The following is an 18,483-nucleotide window of genomic DNA, read 5'->3' as shown; positions in this document are numbered from 1 at the left end:
CGGCCTCGCAGCACTAAATCAGACTAGTTGAAGCGTACGCAGACAGATGGACAGAGTCTGCACTGACAGACATGCCTACATACTGAGTCATGAACAAACAAGGGAGAAAAAGAGAGAGACTACCTGAGAGGAATGCAAATAACAGGCCTGAGCACACGCATACAGATGGACAGACAAATGTACTTTTTTTCCTCTAACTAACACGCACACGCACATGCACACGCACACGCACACACACACACACACACACACACACACTCTGGCAGCAAAAGCACCACTTTCTAGCTTCCTTTCAGAGCCTGTCAAAACTTGACAAATTCAACAGATGCAAAAACAAAGATGCTGATGGAGGAGATGGTGAACCTCCACCTCCCTCGTCTCCGTCTATGCCTGCATGCCCCCTGCCTCCTTTCCCACCTGTGCTGTTCCCCATGGCTGGCTGACTGGCTGGCTACAGTGAGAATATTGAATGAAAGGCCTCTTCTATCTATCCAGCCAGTCAGTCAGTCACCTAGGGAAAGGGGATTTGGATGGGGAGAGCAGCTTTGCTTCAGGCTTTGATCCCCGGGTGTTATGACAGAGCCTCGGGCTGAGAAATCTGGAGAGTCTCTTTTACAGGCCTCTTTCTCCATCTTCCTGCAAGTCCTCTTCCACTCTGCAGCGTCTACCTTATTTCAAACATAGTCTGTATACTGTATATATATGTGTTTGCCAGCACAGACACATCCCTGGGCTTTTTTTTCTTCTTGGGGTTCATAGTGGAAGAAAACAAACAAACAAAAAAGCAATCTTTCTCAGAATCCAGTTCCCACGCTGTCCTTTTGTGTGACTTTATTAGATACAGACGTCTGATGAAAGGAACTGCTTCATCTGTCATCTGTCTCCGAGTGCACTTCTCGCAATATCCCTCTGGGATTATTTTGTGTATTGTGTGCGTGTCGGTGTGTGTGTGTTTAAGTATCAGGTCGGGTTTACCTGGGCTGGGTCGACGTCGTTGAGCATTACTATGGATGTGCAGTGGTAGTCCAGCACCAATCTCCAGAAATCCTTCACCGTGTTTGGCAACGGGTGCTGGGTCACTATGAATGCAGACGGCTGCTTGTAACTCTGGAAGATATGGAGGAAAATAGAGGAAAAACTGTAAATACGCCTCATGCATATTATATAACACATAAGCTGACAACTTACCAATAACCATTTTAAAATGACCTCCATCCTTTGACCTGCCTCGCACTGCGAGTGTTGTTTTTCTAATGGAGATTCCATGTCGAGTGAGATTATATTGGGACGCTGCACTTTTAATGTGGTTCCTGGCTCACAAAGATAGCCCACCGCTGGTGACTGAGAGGATCCTGTACCTGAAAGGTCACCCGCTCAATCCAGGCAAGAGCCAAAAAGTCCATCACCGGACACGCGCTCTTGTCAAGGTGTTCTTTGTTAGGTCCACCCTGAATAAATTTAACACGTTGCTGTACGTTGCATTTTCCTTTGAACACGTCACATGATCTTCATCAGCAGATGGAGTTTGAACTGAAAAATGAACCTCGACTTTAAAGCCAACGGGGACAAAAAGACTTTCACAAGCTCGGAAAAAAAAATAAAAAATGGAAATTTCAACATTTACAATTATATGACAACTAGCAAACTCCATCTGCTCATGAAGGTCATGTAAAACGGTTACAACCTCGAGCACAGCTAATAAATGGACCTTAACACGAGGCTATTTTGTCGACTGCTGCTTCCAAGGTCGAGCTTTGAAACTTTAAAACCTCAATTCAACTGTTAATACTCTTTGTGATATATCACCACCCTTGTACCACACTTGTCTGTACTTTTATTAAACGTTCTTTAGTTTGTTTCTGTCTTCTCTCTTGTTTGTGGGCTGCATTCAAAGATTATGATGTTTCCAGCACAGCCACACTAGAGTTTCAAAACAGGGAATGATCTTTTGAGATATTTCTTTTCAGGTATTTTAAACATTTACAATATTAAATACTCACACAAAGAGAAATCCATTAGTATGAGAGGCTGAAACACAAGTGCTCAGTAACCTTCATAAACTATGATGAACTGTCAAAGGCAAAATACCTGCTTTGACATCACTGATTAGCATTCGACAAGAAAAGCAACATGTGGGAAAGTTTGGGCTCACACAGAGCGAGGAGGCTGCAATTTCCCGCCTTGTGACTCAGTGTGTCTATTTACCACTTAAAAATTACAGCGATTCAATTAGCACCAGTAATAACGCAACGCTCCTTTAAGTCACTCGGCAGAGGAATGCCAGCGAACATCTCGAATATGTGAAGTGTCCCGTGTCCGTGTTTGACTCTTACATCCATGAGCGCCGCGTTAATGTAATTGGAGCTCTCGCCGTCGATGGTGATCAGAAAGGGGAGGCAGCGGTCTGGGGGGAGGACGTCCATGCAGCGGTTCTTCTCGTGGTTCCTGGGCAGCAGGGCAATGCTGCAGTCTTCCACCCGCAGCGTGGGAGTCACCATATTCAGAGTCTGTCAGGGTTGAAGCAGAATTACACGTTGTCATACCGACGCAGGAAGGTAGGCACTTGGGTCTTGAGTGTGCTAATTATCTCCCAATATGGTAATTAACAATGCAATTCTTTAATCAGTTACATTAGCGATAGCTCTGATTTCCCTGATGCGACTGTGATGAAACTTAAGGGGGGGGGTTTCATCCCATATAACTGTGATTGGTCCAAGGAGGGGTGCTGTGATTATAGATTAAAGCAAGGTGACATATTTGGTACTGATTGGCCCAGAGGGGGACTGCGCCATTCATCAAGACGCAACATGTTTACTGTTGTTTTGAACTTATCCTGCACTTGAGATAATGCTTTATTAGAGATTTGCATGCAGTGCTTTGTATGCCCCGTTAGGGCTAAAACCTCCTTACCCTAAACTCCTCTTTAATGGGGCTGGAGTTGGTCTGCGGGTCCAGGCGGTTCATGTCGTAGTACACGGAGCGGAGCTGACTGGCGGGGATGGTTGTGTCGCCACAGAGACATGCCTCCAAGATGGCATCGTGGATGAAGACATACTGCTCCTGCAAAAAACAGCATCCTCATTGCGGATCCATCAGGCGTCTAAGACTCATGACAACAGACTGCATGTGATTTCATTTCTACCAGCAGCAGAAATACACGAGCCAGTGTTCCTTTGCTCAAAGAATTCAATGACATTTCCACGACCTTACCATGATTATTCTTTACCCCTAAGGCAGTTTCTATGACTAATATTTGTCATTGTCTATGTTCAAAGGTTACATTACATATTTTTGCATTTTTCGCTTATAAAACTGACATTTTAAAACCCTTAAAATATTTACAGGCCTTCAAGAAGGTAGTTTCTTAGATTCCATGACCTTTTCAGGTTTTTCACGACCCTCTCAAACCTCTGTGACCTTAGCCGAGTTAAGACGACTTCATCGTCATCATTACGTTGTCACGATCAATGCACGAGCAAGGCTGACGTCTAAACAACAAAAACAAAACCACGCCGTCTTTAACTGGAAACTGGAAATCATGACAGATTTCCTCCTCCTCACATCAGTCAGTCACGCGGTTGGCACGGTGACACGGCTTGAGGCTTGATGCAAATCTTTTCTGAAGTGACATTTCAAGCTGACACTTCCTTGTCACTTTGGACCAGAATCTGCACACATGCACCACAGAGGTCACTGATTTACAGATTTATAGAGAGACATGTGTTGCCATTTATTAAGTCTAGTGCACAACGTGAACTGGTGACCTGAGAGTTTGACCAGCTCAGGGTGGGTCAGCAGGTCGACGGCAATGCAGAATCTGCAGACTGACAGATCTAATATGAGCTCATAAACTATAAACAACAACAAGGCTTTTCATTTCCGTGGACAGATTAAACCCACGTTGGGGAGTTAGTGTCTGGCCACTGCCGTGCCAATGAGCCTGAACACCTGCGAGGGGAAAAACACACACAAACACACTTTGAAGGTCACTGAACTTGAGGAGAGTGACTCGGGGTGAACAACATTTGGTCTCCAGTTACTCGAATCCCAATTCCGACGTCAACGATGAAACATTTGCCCATTAAGTCCAATGACGCTTGTGATTTAAAGGGAATTACGGTGAAATGATGCATCCAACGAGACTATGGACACCTCCAGATGGCCAGTGTTCAGGAAAGCGCAGAGTCCTTCGGTAGCCCATACTGGCATAAAGCTGGAGGATGAGCCAGGAATGTTTTCAGCCATCAAAATGAGCTAAACGCTCTCAGTTACAAGCCTCTAAACCCTTTTATTATAGCGTGTATTGGCAAGCACTTGTGCTAAGCATCCTGGGAAATAGTTAGGGAGTGCACTTCAATAAATGTCTTTTGTGAGAAATGATTGTAAAAATGTAAAGCAGTAAACATAAATACCATTCACCTGATACTTGGAGCAGGTTAAAGCAAGCACTGAAGAGCACTCATCCTACATCTATCAGATAGAGGTCACCCATAATTTGTATAGCTTGGTCACATAATATAAAATATATTCCCACTGTTTGAAAAAATGCAACACTTGAAGTGGCACTTGAAAATGACTGACAGCATAAAATTAAAACTAATTAAGCTGCATTTTCAAAGATAATGGCCGTCATCAGTCACGGGCAGAATGGTTAAAAACCTTTACAGACAGGATCGCGTTTCCAGCATAATTATTGACTAATAAATGTCAGGTAATGATTTATATTTTAGCAGAAAAGAATACATGTTTTTTGTCTACCAAAAAAAAAAAAAGAAAAGAAAATTTGTTTGCTATTAATTAAGAGCATTTGTTGTGCAGCGCCAGAGAAGTGGGGCTTATGCTGAGAATTACTCGCTGATACTAGTTAATCCACATTTGATGGCAACAGCTTGTCAAGATGCATCCTCAGTCTTTTCCCTTTTACTGATGAGTCTCTGCAGACGGCTGAGGCCAGTGTGGGACCAGATTTAACGTACCTCAGTCTGGACCATGTTGACCCTCCGTGAGCGCAGCTCCCTGACGCAGTTGTAGATGTCCACCACGCCCTCTCTCTCCGCCATGTCCAGCATGATGTCGATGACGATGAAGCAGCCTGTCCGTCCAGCCCCGGCACTGGAAATTTTGAGTATATGTTGATTAAAATATGAATTTCATTTCATTTTTTTAAAAACATATTTTAAAGGGTTGGTTCACAAAAAAAAAATCGAACTTACTTCTAGTGAAAAAATAACATTCTTTCCCTTTCAAAATAAAAGCTAAACTCATGAGAAATATATTCAGAGGTTTTACAGCTACAGCTTTATTTGATCTGATATGATCGATTGCTATATAATGATTATTAAGTCAGTCTGCTGACGTATTCTTCTCTACTTGTGCTACAGTTTGCATTATGTTTTTATAATTTATCTTTATCTTTTTAACTGTCACTTGTAAACACAGCAGAGGCTCTTCTGCAAAAGTTACATCAGTATCCCTTTAAGATATTTGTCAATGAGACTCTGCCTAAATACAATAAAGTTGACTGTAAACAGCACTGACAAGGTATATTTTAAAAATTCAACATCATGTCTTTCCCTGTACTCAAGATAATCTACTTTTTTTAGACTTTCTTTGATAGAAAGTTCAACATCTCTAAACCAACTGTCTGAATGGCTCGATACCACTCAAAGTAACTTGGATTTTTCTTTGTTATATTGTTGAACTGACAAATAAATGTGACTCCTGTCAGTTTGTTTCCAAAATATTATCTATGATCTACACTTGTGCACAGGTCTAATATCCAGAACGCTTCAATCTAAAACAGGTAAACGCTGACTGGTTAGAGAGTAGAAATAAAAGTATAAAACACATCGGTCAGTTCCAATGCACACCAACCTGCAGTGAACCACCATGGGCCCAGCATTGGTCAAGGTCTTGGACTTGACTCTCCTAATAAACCCCAGCAGGCCTGTGGCGTGATAGGGCACGCCGTGGTCTGGCCAGCCCGTGAAGTGAAACTGTCGGATCTCCCGGATCTCATGAGCTCCTCTCTGAGGAACAGAGTCATCATGTTAAACACACAAAGCGCAGCAGAAGACGGCGGGGATGTGTGGGAGAAGACAGAGCAGACAGCGTACAGAAGATGTGAGAGGTCCTTCAAAAGCAAACACACAGTCGGATTGAATACAAACACACAGTTCATGGGCAAAGTAACGGACGGGTTGAAGCAAGTTTCCATTATCTAACAGTAAACAGGATGTACAAGGCCAGCGTGGTGTTCTTTCTTTACCTACTGTAGCACTCTATCCTCGCCCGTCCAGGGACACGGGGCTGTATGTATAATCTATATAATATAATAAACGGCAGAAACTGGAATTTAAGCTGACGTATCATTGCCTGTTGAGTCTAGTTTAACAATTATGTGATTGTGATGCTTTGTTCTGCTTAACTAATATTATACAACAAGTAGTTCCGACCAAATATATAACGTAAAATAACTATGAAAGTACAAGTCACCTTTTAATAAAGTTATACATCTGAATTTTAAATTTCAGCTTTCTTTGATGAATATTCTGGATTTGGTGGAGCTGTTAGACCACCTCGTTAACACAGGTGTGCACCTCGTTAACACAGGTGTGCACCTCTCGTTTGTGTGCAGCACGTCGGCGATCCAACGGTTTTGTGAGTGCAGAAAAAATGTTTTTGAAAATGTGTTTTTTTTTTAAAAAGGACTAAAGGTCGACTAACATGGACTGAAGCTGAATATTTCATTAGATAAAAAAAACATGGGAATTGTTACATCGATCTTTTTGTTGTTCTAAAAGACTTTACAACACCTTTGGTTATTGAAAAGGTTCGGATCACATCCTCCATCAGCTGTGTGCCATTAGCTTAAAAAATAAATGTGAAGTTCACAGATTTAGTGGCTGAATCTGTCCATTTTTTAGCAGATCATAACAAGACTGAACTTCTGTTTTTTAAGTGCGGTATTTATTAAGTTTGGTAAACTCCACAAACATTAGTTGGCTTGGACTAGAAAGCGTCTCCATTGCTAGGTTGGAGTAGTAAACTGGGTTCCATTACATATAAGAATCTATCGCCGTGACTGATTGTTCTCCAGGTTTTAGTTGGACCACATGTATCTCTATGTATTTCACGTTAAACAGCAGGAAGCTGGAGAAGGTCATCGACGAGATCCACTGGGAAACTTTCATTAGATGAAGTGAAGAGTGCATGCTGTCTTTAGGTGATCTGTTTATTTACTCTTTTTAATGATTATGGCATCTTTCATATTATTCTGTGGGCAGTGAAAACTGGAACAACATGTTGCCTTCATCTGAGTGTGATCTGAGGGATGACAGCTGCATGTGTTGCTGCCTATGAATCAATCCAAATATACTAATAACACTGTTAAAACCCTACAAATGATGGCTTTAAAATCTAAAGAAAAATGCTTGTCAGATAAAAAAGCAGAAACAATTTGCAGCTTAGGGCTGTGTGCAACATTTGTCAACACTGTCGTCTCTCTGACCTTGAGCAGGAGTTTTCATAAAGGATACATCTGAAACAGAACTAAGTCCTTTTAAATCAAGTTGCAGCAAAGAGAACCACTAAGCCACTTCTCTCAAGGTGTTTATGAGGAAAGTACACAACGTCTTTATCTTAACAGCTGAATAGCCAAAGGCTGAGGTATTGTTGAACATGTATGAGTGTTTTCTTTCTTCACATCTCTTAGGGTTTATAAAGGTTAAAAACAATTTACCTTCTCTACAGCAAAGGTCCTGATGACATATTCTGAGAGCAGCTCAGTCTCGATCAGCGTCACCTTGATGTCTCTGTAGATTTCAGTATCATCAGGCCAATACTTGCAGCATTTCACCTGAGAGTGACAAAAGCAAGTGTTTTATAACCACATGCACACACACTGTATGTTAAATACATTTGCATTTACACACACAGAGCTCAATGCTTTATTTCACTGCACACACACACGCAGTCATAAAAAGATTTCTTGAATGTCTGCAAGTTTCCAGGCCATCATTTTTTCCAATAAAGATAATTGTCACATAACATTACCTCCCATTTGCCACCTGATATTTCAGTATCTGAAGCATTTCTTTCAAAGGCAAAATGAGATTTGCTCCGTATTAGTTTGGACCTCGGGTCAAGGATCTGTTGTAAATGGGGAATCTTATGTATCGATGGAGAGCTCATTCTCACATTATTGCTTTTTCATTCTCACATTGATAACGTGAAAATGAGTCTAAAGGTAGACTGAAGAGGAATCGGAATCACCGCAGAATAGGTACTGAAGGGGTATATAAAATGTGTCCACCTTAAATCTTTGACTACCAGCGTGGAGAAATAGGACAAAACATTAAAAAAAAATAGGGTACTACAATTGGATGAGGGAGATATAATGACAATCTAATAATGATATGAAATAATAAACCCTCAGCTGTTTAAAACAGATTTCCCAACAGAAATCTAAAACACCCCACTGGAAATATTACTTGTATTAGGTATCATAAGAGTGCAAAATTAACCCCCTCCCCTCCTCCTTCACCCCCCCCGTTCAATTAAACTGTTGATACTGAGGGAGTACGGCTGGTAATAGAGATTGAGATCACGGAGGTATATCAGAGAATGATAATTTCTGATGAGGGATAAATGCGACATCAGCCACAACTAGATTCAATTTTCATTTCTGGAGTCTATGCGCTGATTAGGAATGAAATGAGATTTTGGTTTGTGGAGTGACACAGACAGAGGGGGACTTTCAGGTCCCTCTCTCTGACACCCCAGATGACTAATCCCCGATGACAATCACAAATCCACCGTCCGCTTCCAGCCAGATTGAATTAGGCAAAAGCCATTACCTTATTAGATCACTCTGAATCAGGCGCCTGGTTTGGGGGGGGGTTGAATTAGCCTTTGGGTTAAATTATGCCAGCGTACACACAGATGTTCTTTTGCATGGGCACTTTTTTGAGCGTGTGTACGCAGGACTCATTTGCTTGTATGGATAAAGTGTATAGAAAAGAAACACACGTAGCGTCACCTCATCTACCTTCGAAACCAAATCTCTCATACATCAAAGTGACGCCGAGCGCCGCCCCTCTGTGTGTGAAACCAGCGGGACAGAGTCTGTGTATTCTCGCGTGTGTGTGTGTGAGTGTGTGCCAGGATTTCCCAGAGTTCATCAGCAACTGTGCCGAGCAGATGGCCCGCTGTGATATGGCGGAGTGATTTTATGGGGCCCTCAGTGGAGCCACCGTCACTGTGACCAACTGTGCCTACCGCCCGCCATTGGACAAGGATCATATAACAGACGGTTTGGGGGCCGGGGCCCACCGAGGACGGCACCGCAGCTAAGCAGGTGTGGAGAAGGTGTGGGGCGGGGCGGGCTGGGCTCAGCTACTGTAGAGGAACGGTCTAATGAGGTACCTAGAGATGGGCCCATGAATCATTATCAGCTCTGCTACATTTAAGCCCCACCAAAAATGCATATCAGCGATATCAAGGTGTGCCTGTGTTTAAGGGGCTTTCAGCGCAAATGTGTTTAAAATTCTTGGAGAAAATCCCCCGGCAGTCAAAGCATTACACTGTACGTTAAGACCTTCATTTTCTCTTGATTATAACCTAACTAGGAGGAACTACACTGCGAGTTAAGTGGAACAAATTAGGACTGAAGTAGGGCTCCAGGTTTTTTTTTCTTTTTTTTTCCTCGAAGCAGGCCACATGCCATAGTGAACAAAAAAGAAAGTCAAGGCTCTACCATTAGTTTCATCATTATCAACCATCCTCGCCACTCAATGACAGTCGCCTTTTGTCCAATGAGGACAACATTAAGAGACGTTTCTGCTCGCTCAGAGGAGCCTGGTAGAAGCTGGCGGCTACTGCAGGAGTATAATCTCCTGTTATAGAGCCACTCAGATGAAACAGTAGTCAGTTGCCTGGATGCCTCTCTGGTAATGAAGGCCATCAATCAGTTTCTTCTCACTTCTCACTGATCAGATAGATGGAAAAAGAGCTGGCGGCACGCGAGACCCATGCCTCACTAAGCCTGCGCACACACACACAGAAACATCTGGGCACTGATGTCCAAAGAGACACACGATGACGAAAAAAAAAAAAAGGATGACTCCGTTTGCCTTGAGATACAATCAGGCTGTCAGTCGACTCGGGGCAAGGTAATCTTATTTGAGATCTGCGGTTATAGGGAATTTGTAATTGATGCCTACCCTGCCCACTTCCACCAGGTTGGTCACCATGACGATAGCTGCCGTGTTCTCCTGCCACACCATCCTCCAGAAGTCGAAGACCGTCTCCTGCATGGGCCCTTAGAGAGTGAGAGAGAGAGAGGGAAGGATATTTTTAGAAAAGGAAATTCAAACCAAATTTATCAAAAAAAAAATCTGGAAAAGTTTTCAAACTTTGTGAAACTGTTCGTGAGCAGGGGGTCCAGAAGAATACAAACACTTATAAAGCGAGACATGGTTTCTTCTTCTGGAACATACATAGAACTTCTTTCTTTATTCAGTTAATAACCCGCCTACTGGGGTTTGTACTGCCAGACTGCTTTGAAGGCAGGAGTAACCCAACACTAAATGATGGAGTGGTTTGGGGTGAGTGAAATAAAAGAAGCTCAGCATATATGGGACAACTTAGAAAACCATTCCAGGTGACGACCTCATGAAGCTGAGTGACATAAGAGTGTACGAGGGTGTCATCAAAGCAATCTAAGATGTAAACCCGAAGCTACGAGGCAGCATCCTCTTCAGCGTTCAACTGTATACTCTATGCAGAAGAGCCAAAGACTGCAGTTCCTCAAACGGCCACTTGACTGGTTACAGAATGAGTCATTCTCCATTAATCCCCATGTTAAAAATGTCCAACTTCACAGCAGAACATAACACCCAGGTGTAATTGTTGAATTCCAAACCACTGGCATTAATATGCTGCTTTACCAGACTTCACTCTACTGGGAAAACCCTCCACGAGATTTTGAAAGCTGGCTGCAGGAATTTGCCCCCATTCAGTCACACAAGCATTAATAAGGCCGGGCACTGGTGTCGGACCTCACTTGCAGCCGGTGTTCGAGTTCATCCCAAAAGGTGATGGATGGGGTTGAGGTCAGGGCTCTCAAGTTTCCATACATCAATCTGAGAAAACTGCTTTTTTTGTGCACAGGAGTATTGTCGTTTTGAAACAGGAAAGGGCCAGCCACAAATATCACTGCATGCTAGGGTATTAAGATTTAACTAAATTGGAACTAATGTAGGTGAAATCACGAGAACAGCTCCAGACCAAACCTGCATTCTTGTAAGCCCCTCAGGTCTACATCGTTCCAGCACCTTGCAGGCAGAACAGTGAGTGAAATTCCTTGTTTTATTCAAAGCACTATTCATCACCACTTTTTTGTATGTATAATTTATCTCTACTCTGTTTGTGTTTGTGTGTGCGGCGACATGTTTTAAAAAAATATATAAAAAATCATACCGTCACGCACATAACGCTTCTGTCTCCGTCTTCTGAGGCAGATCAACTTACACACACAATATAAACACAGGGGATTTGGAGGTATTACAGTCCTACAGCAACAACGCAGTTTATAGAGCATTTTCTCCTCCATTTTCACTCGTCGGCTCGAGCATTGAAAAACATGTCAAATCAGATTTATTCTCGGCGCTTTCTACAACAGATTCCTGGCGAAGTGCTTTTACAGTGGAAGGCTTAAATACAGATGGAAACAAGAGAATCACAAACTTAAAGCTGAGGCGAGGGACTGTCTGTGTGTGTGTGTGTGTGCGGCAAAGCTCAAAGTAATTACCGCCACACCTCATCTGTTCAACACCAACCTTTCCACCGAACCAGACCCCAAACGTGTGTCTGGTGAACATCAAAATAAATGAGCAGGGAGCCATTGAATGGGCTCCAATATTTAAAACTTCACTGAGCAATAATTGTGGATTGATAGGAATTTAATTATTATTCTAGTTAATTAAAATTATTAATATTAGTTTTAATCAACGCACCAAGTGGAAAAAAAGAAAAATTACTTCTGACAAATTAATTAGTAAATGCAAATCTCTGCAGTTGTGCATTCTCCTGCGTTGGCCCAAATTACCTGGAGACATAACAAATTATGCAGACACACACAGAGAAAGGCTAAGACATGATGGCAGGCATTTAACCAGTAGTGCTTTTCTTCCTTGTTATTAATGTTGTAAATAAATTAAATAACCTTTAAACGCCCACAACAGGTGATGTAAAATAATGTATGTTTTATTGGTTATGTTGTTTTTGGCTGACAATATTCTGCATTCATTTGAGAGGTGTGTGGGAAATAAGGGCAAGAGTTACACTGAGACATACACGAAACATATGTCTCTTGCTGAAATCGAACCATGAACCAGAACAAGGCTCGTCACGATGCCTTCACCAAATAAAAACCTCCATGGCTGTGGAGTAAAGCCAATGCAGAAGAAGTGCCAAAAACTGCAGTTCCTCAAACGTCCACTTGAGGCTGGCTACAGAACGAGTCAGTCTCCGTAAGCCTCCATGTTAAAATGTCCAACTTCACAGCAGAAATAAACATGTTTACAGCCTGGTACAAAAAACAGTTTTGGTCTCTATAGCTAAATTATCCGTTGATGACAACTGTACTGAGGGTGATTTTTTATAGAACTTACCTGTTCAAATTATATAAAGGCTTAAAGTTATGCAGAATTTACAGTGTGGTTGCTTTGATTTACCGGTAGGTGTCGTTACAGATGGATTATTTGAGCACCCAGGCATCATTCAGCCCACTTCAGGCCCACCAATGATCCCACGTCTTGGCCGATTTTTTAGATTATCCGTGAGGCTGAAGAGGCAGGACTGCCAAAATGGTGGCAGCCAGCACCAAACGATGGTGCTTCAGAAACCGTCACACAAACGCTGTCCACTCTTTATACAGTCAGTGGTCTTCACCCATTCAAACAATGACACTGTCGTGGTCATCCAGAACAACTTGGAGCTCAGTGAGTTATTTATCATTTATCTTGAAAACTTTAGTAAAAAAAAATATAAGTAATATATAAAGTCAAAAGGTAGTTTAACACTTTTGAGTATAGAATTATATCAAAATTAATGTTATTGGTTTGAGAAATTAAGCTTTGCACAGTTCGGGCTGATTGGCATCAGCTGTTTCATGACCGCCTTCAGCTGTTTGGCTAATGACAACCAATCATATTCACGCAGGTGTACGGTGCGGACATCAGACCTGACACAACTCATTATTACCCTGCTGATACGTTTATGCTAATATCATTGGCTGCTGCAGCTCCCTCTGCCTACCGACTTCCTCCTTATTTGCTGTATTTCAGTATTGTGGATATAACTAAGATTCATGCATGTTAAAAAAAATAAATCCTCATCGCTGCTCGGAGCAAAACATTTTCTGACAATTCTTTCTGGAGAATTATTTTCTATATGTGAAATCTGCTTGGTGAAAGAAACACATTCTCTAAGGACGTCTGCAAGCTGAGTGTTCAGACACATACCATCCTGTATAACTGTTAAATCCCCAGTTGAACACCAGCTAGGGACCTTTGTTGCTTGTCATCTCCATCTCTCTCTCTCTCCCTTCATTTCCTGTCTGCATCTTTATCGATCAAATTATCAAATTACAGCAAAACCAAATAAAGGTTTTATTGCATATAAACCGTATGTAATCGTTGGATAACTTATAGGAGAAGCTATTAGACACTAGTTGCTCCACCAGCTGCAGCAGCTCCATCATCCTTTTCTATTATTATTGTGGTGTTTGTGTTCCTTATTGGCTTCCGTCTTCTGCAAACAGCCTAATTTCCCTCAGGGCATCAACAAAGTGTCATCATCATTTTAATCACTTGATTGATCAAGCCATATTTCATTTGCTTTCAGTGGTGCCTAAACAGTTCCTGACTGTCTATCCTCTCCGACTGTACTCAAGCACAAGCCTCGTGTGACATCGTTTTAAAAAAAATGTTTCACAAACTCTGGAATGAAATTTAGGAGACTTCTTTTGCTGTAAAAAGACAAAATGATTCAAAATGATCCATCATCTCCACGATCATATTTCAGCTGCCAGCGTGTTCACGTGTCTCTCTTTGGAAAACAAGAACAGAGTATAATGGGTTTTTAGAAATTTTTGAATTTTTTCCATCTCAAATAGATATCTAGAAATTTGGAACAAAGCTCCTCAATATCTTCCGTTGTGCATTCCCACATTTCCTCTGCTTTGCATGAGGTGGTTTGACTCAGTTTTAACTGTTGGACCTCAATCTCCAATTCCAGTCACTTCCAGTCTTTCCAATAACTACCCAACATGATTGAACCACCCACTCCTCCTCCTCCTACACTCGTCCCCGAGGGAGGATATGCGCTGCAGAGAAGTTTGGGAGAGGGAGACTGAAAAGCAGGACAGCTGGTGTGTAGGACTTCAGTAACACAATAGCACATGCCATTATATGGTAAATCATCCAATGGGAGGATCCTGCCAAGCTTCAGGCAGCCAATTTATGTTTCCATATGCATGAAGAGATGGAGAATAGGTGAGGGGGAGATGCTGAGCAGCGCTGAACTTGATGACAGTCATAAGGAAGTGAGTATGGCTCTTGATGAATAGGTAGCTAAGAACAAACACAAACAGCTTGACAGCTTTCATGTGGAGGTGGTGGAGAGATTCAAGAGTATAGCTGAACTTTCGGTGACAATCGGAAAGGATTGTTATTGTTATCTGTCTCGACCAGCCTTCACTGAAAAATAGCCGGATTTCAAAATCAGTCTGGGATCCAGTGGTCGTCATTGTGTCCTGCTGCAAATTGTCACTGCAGTGTCGAGTTAACAAGTGGTAAATGATTTTATTTTTAGAAAAATACCATCTCAAAAATGGCACAGGCAATAGAAAGTGGAGATATGGAAATGGAGAGAAGCATGCAAAAAAAGCAGCACTGGTCCACTGATCTACGCTTTCCTGACAAGCAGCCTCCTGTTGTCATAATTTCATTTAATAACGACTGTTATGACTCTTTGCAGGTATGAATGTGAGTGTGAACAGTTATTGCTATATGCGCTGTGATGAACCCGCGACTTGTCCAGCGTGCTTCTCACCCAAAGTCAGCTGGGATAGGCTCCAGCCTCAGCGTGACCCTGATCAGGATAAGCGGTCACAGATAATAGATGGATGACAAGTCAAAAGTGATTTAATGTTGTGATAGCATTTTTTACATAAACACTAACATTAGTTCTAGTTGTTTAAACTAAACCTTAAATGACAAATCAGAATGTAGTTATATGAACTATTTTATAATATTACTACTACTAATAATAATAACTTCATTTATATGCAACAAGATTCAAAGTGCTTTCCAAATATATAAAAACAAGAAATACCAGATCAAAGTGGAATAAAAATGATCGTGACATTAAAAATAATCCCGTAACAACCGAGGTTAAAGATGATTGCATGAAAAACAATTTTAGAAATAGAGTTTTTTTTTTAATGGCAATGAAACTATTACCTAATATTTAATTTCTGCAATGATTTGTATCTTCATGTCCTTTTGTATTTAGATTAAACAAAAACAAGTTACATGTTAACAACATGTTATTTAAGCTTTTGAGGTACTGGGAGGTGGATTTAGGACTTCAGGGCTAGCTTTTTCCATCGACTTCCAGTCTTTATGCTAAGCTAAGCTAATCGCCTCTCGAGCTCCAGCTCCGTTATTGTGTCGTACTGAATATTTCTCAGAACGTTCTCCTAAACTATACATTGCACCATGCAAATGGTATTTACAAAAACAGTTAATTTTTTTTGCAGCTTTTTAAAAAGGAACAAAACATTTCTGTATTAAAAAACAAACCAACAATAATAAGCTACAAAGAGAGGGCTGAGAGTCATCTGGATAAAGAGCCCTCGTTTAGAAACTGATTTGAGAGCTCACTTGAGGAACTACAAGGTGAGAGCGGTGTTTGTTGTACGGCGTGCGCGGAGCCTAGTTGGAGAAGTTTGGAGGAGGCACTTCACAGGAGAAGAACACCGGTAGAAGCTTCTCTTCCAGCTGTCAGAGAGCTAATGCTGCTGCAGCAGACGCTGTGTTTTGGGACTAGGCCTGTTCCTCTTCAGAAGCAGGGAGTGTGACAGCTGTAGAAATCCCAAAGCCAGGTACGCCGCAAAACTCCTGATCAACGTGCGCGCATACACACTCGCAGACAAACACGGGGGGGCTACGTTCCTCTCTTTCCCATTAATATTACATGCAGCAGACTTTGGCATAATGTACACTCACTTATCATGGATTTGCTCTCTCTCTCTCTCTCTCTTTCTATCTTCCACCCCTCATCCCCCGGTGGGCTTTGAGACGTTAACCTGTAAATAATAAAACTTTCGCGCTGCTGGTGACATTTGGTGCTCGTGAAGGAGGGGAGGGAAGAGCAGGAGAAGGCCGGAGGGGGAAAAAAAGCTTGATGAAATTGAACCCTTTCCTGCATCATGAATATTTTCCACATCACCAGGAGGATGCGGGGACTTATCAGAGCTGTTTGTACCCGGGCTTCAGTGTAATTCACAGTCTCCACCAGGAAGAAGCTCGTGTCTGATCGGGTATTTAAACGATCCGCAGGACATGAAAATGGACGGAGAGGCATGGGAGGCGAACTGTGAGGGCTGAGCCATGTGCAATCTGCTAAGTAGGTGAGCTGCAGTTGGTGTCGGTGAGAGTTGGTTGTTGTATTGCTGCGGCAAAAAAAAAAGAAAAAAAAAAAAGCCATGGATGAGAGAATGACCTACATAATGAGGAGTGGAGCCGGGGTGATGAGGCTTTTATGGAGTGACAGCTGTTCTACCTGCCGCCGTCACCTTGACAGAGCAAAGGGACTCATCAATAAACCCCAAACTAATGAGTGTCATTGTAGTTTATAGCGTAAGAGAATGGGGACAACGTTACCCCACACGTCTGCCATATTAAGCACACCCCTCCAACCACCCCCACAACCAATTTATGACAACCGTTTTTTAGCTTATCCAGCACAATTGTGGGTATCATCATTTTCTGAGCTACCTCTGGTCCCGGTGGACTTGAGTGGAAGTGTCACTCACTGAAAAACTTTACTGGGGGAGAGAAGAGACTACTTCCTCATTTTCAGCAACTGTGCCAATGCCCAGGTGCTCTTTTCAGGTGCTACAGTATGCACTTTGTCTGACTGAGAGAGACAGGTCTGTGTCTGGCTTTCCTATCATCTCAGGCTGCTCTTTGCCTCAGTGTCAGCAGACTGAGCCTTCCTTCCTGTCAGTCTGCCGGAGCTGATGATGAATTATAAAAGGGCCTGCTCTCCTTGAGAATACAGATGTTTCAGCACACACACACACACAGACACACACACACACACACATCTCCTCTGGATGGCTCTACACAGTGAAAAAGCCTTATCGTGCTCGCGATACAGTCGATGGAAAATGAGGACTTATTATGCGAGCTCAATGAGAAAACAGGGGCTAATTAACTTGAATGCAAACACGTTTGGCTTCTCCTGCTTTTCATCTCACAGAGAGAGAGAGAGAGAGGGATTCTGTTTGCAATATTTCTTTGACTGCTGATCTCCATATGCATATTTTTTTTAATGAAATATGGAATGCTCTTAATGAATACGGGACAATTATAGAAGTCATAATAATACAGTTGAAATCCTTTCAGCGCCTGTTAAAGTGGCTTGTTTTTGTGAACTGCAGCCCCGCAGGAGAGAGCCGGCACTCGACAGACGGCTTAGTTTTGGAGTGTTTGTACGCGCGGCACGTGGTATATACTGACCATCGAGTCAGGTAGGCAGAGGAACCGAGCAGGCCGCTTTCCTGATTGGTATGCCATCTCTTTCTAAAGTAAGAGCAAACAGAGGGTTGTTTTAATTGAGACACTGAGGAAGAGAGGCAATGCACTAATAAACAGGTAATTATGCAACTCCCAGCTCCGCCAAAGCAGATTGTGAATCCATTAAGGCCTCTTCGCAAAAAAACGCCTCTTCCTTTTCTTTCCTTCCTCCACTGATTTTTTCCCCCCCTCTAAAGTGCTGCCGCAAAATCCCCATGCATGCACGCAGCCCTGTTGTGTGGGAGAGTGTCTCTCGACGCAAAAATTCATAACAATTAACCATCAATCAGACTTAACCTCTGGGGTCACGGTAAGTGCTCCTCGCCCCGTGAATCTGCCGGCCAGATTAACACAGTGACAAAATGTGCCTGTACATGTCAGCTAATCCATTTATTTATTCAGCTCGCTCCCAGACTGCTTGATTAATCGCTCCCACACCACCGATGGAAGGAAAGAGGAAAGAGACAGAGGGAGAAAACGTGCTGCTCTGCGCGCTCAGAGGTCCATAAGTACGTGCTGGTATGTGTGTGTGTGTGCAGTGAGCGGTACCAGATTCCCTGAACACACACTTGACTGATCATCAAACAGTACTTTGCGAGAGCGCACGTAAACA

The 18,483-nt window shown here is 42.5% G+C and overlaps 1 protein-coding gene across 13 annotated transcripts in view; it reads right to left on the bottom strand.

Annotated features, from left to right (window-relative positions):
- Positions 1 to 18,483, bottom strand: part of LOC104934399 (protein tyrosine phosphatase receptor type M) — a 152,020-nt gene that overhangs the window by 5,670 nt on the left and 127,867 nt on the right. For 12 of the 13 annotated variants that reach the window (XM_027290399.1, XM_027290370.1, XM_027290379.1 and 9 more), the window contains 7 exons: positions 10,224 to 10,321; positions 7,742 to 7,858; positions 5,875 to 6,029; positions 4,977 to 5,112; positions 2,911 to 3,060; positions 2,334 to 2,507; positions 976 to 1,107 (listed from right to left, as the gene is read on the bottom strand). In XM_027290399.1, the coding sequence (XP_027146200.1) occupies positions 976 to 1,107; positions 2,334 to 2,507; positions 2,911 to 3,060; positions 4,977 to 5,112; positions 5,875 to 6,029; positions 7,742 to 7,858; positions 10,224 to 10,321 (962 nt within the window). The remainder of the gene's footprint in view (positions 1 to 975; positions 1,108 to 2,333; positions 2,508 to 2,910; positions 3,061 to 4,976; positions 5,113 to 5,874; positions 6,030 to 7,741; positions 7,859 to 10,223; positions 10,322 to 18,483) is intronic. The other variant, XM_027290375.1, reaches the window with a different exon arrangement.

The sequence above is a fragment of the Larimichthys crocea genome, chromosome II, assembly GCF_000972845.2.
Source record: "Larimichthys crocea isolate SSNF chromosome II, L_crocea_2.0, whole genome shotgun sequence".
Lineage (NCBI taxonomy): Eukaryota > Metazoa > Chordata > Actinopteri > Sciaenidae > Larimichthys > Larimichthys crocea.
This window is presented reverse-complemented; position numbering and strand designations above follow the sequence as displayed.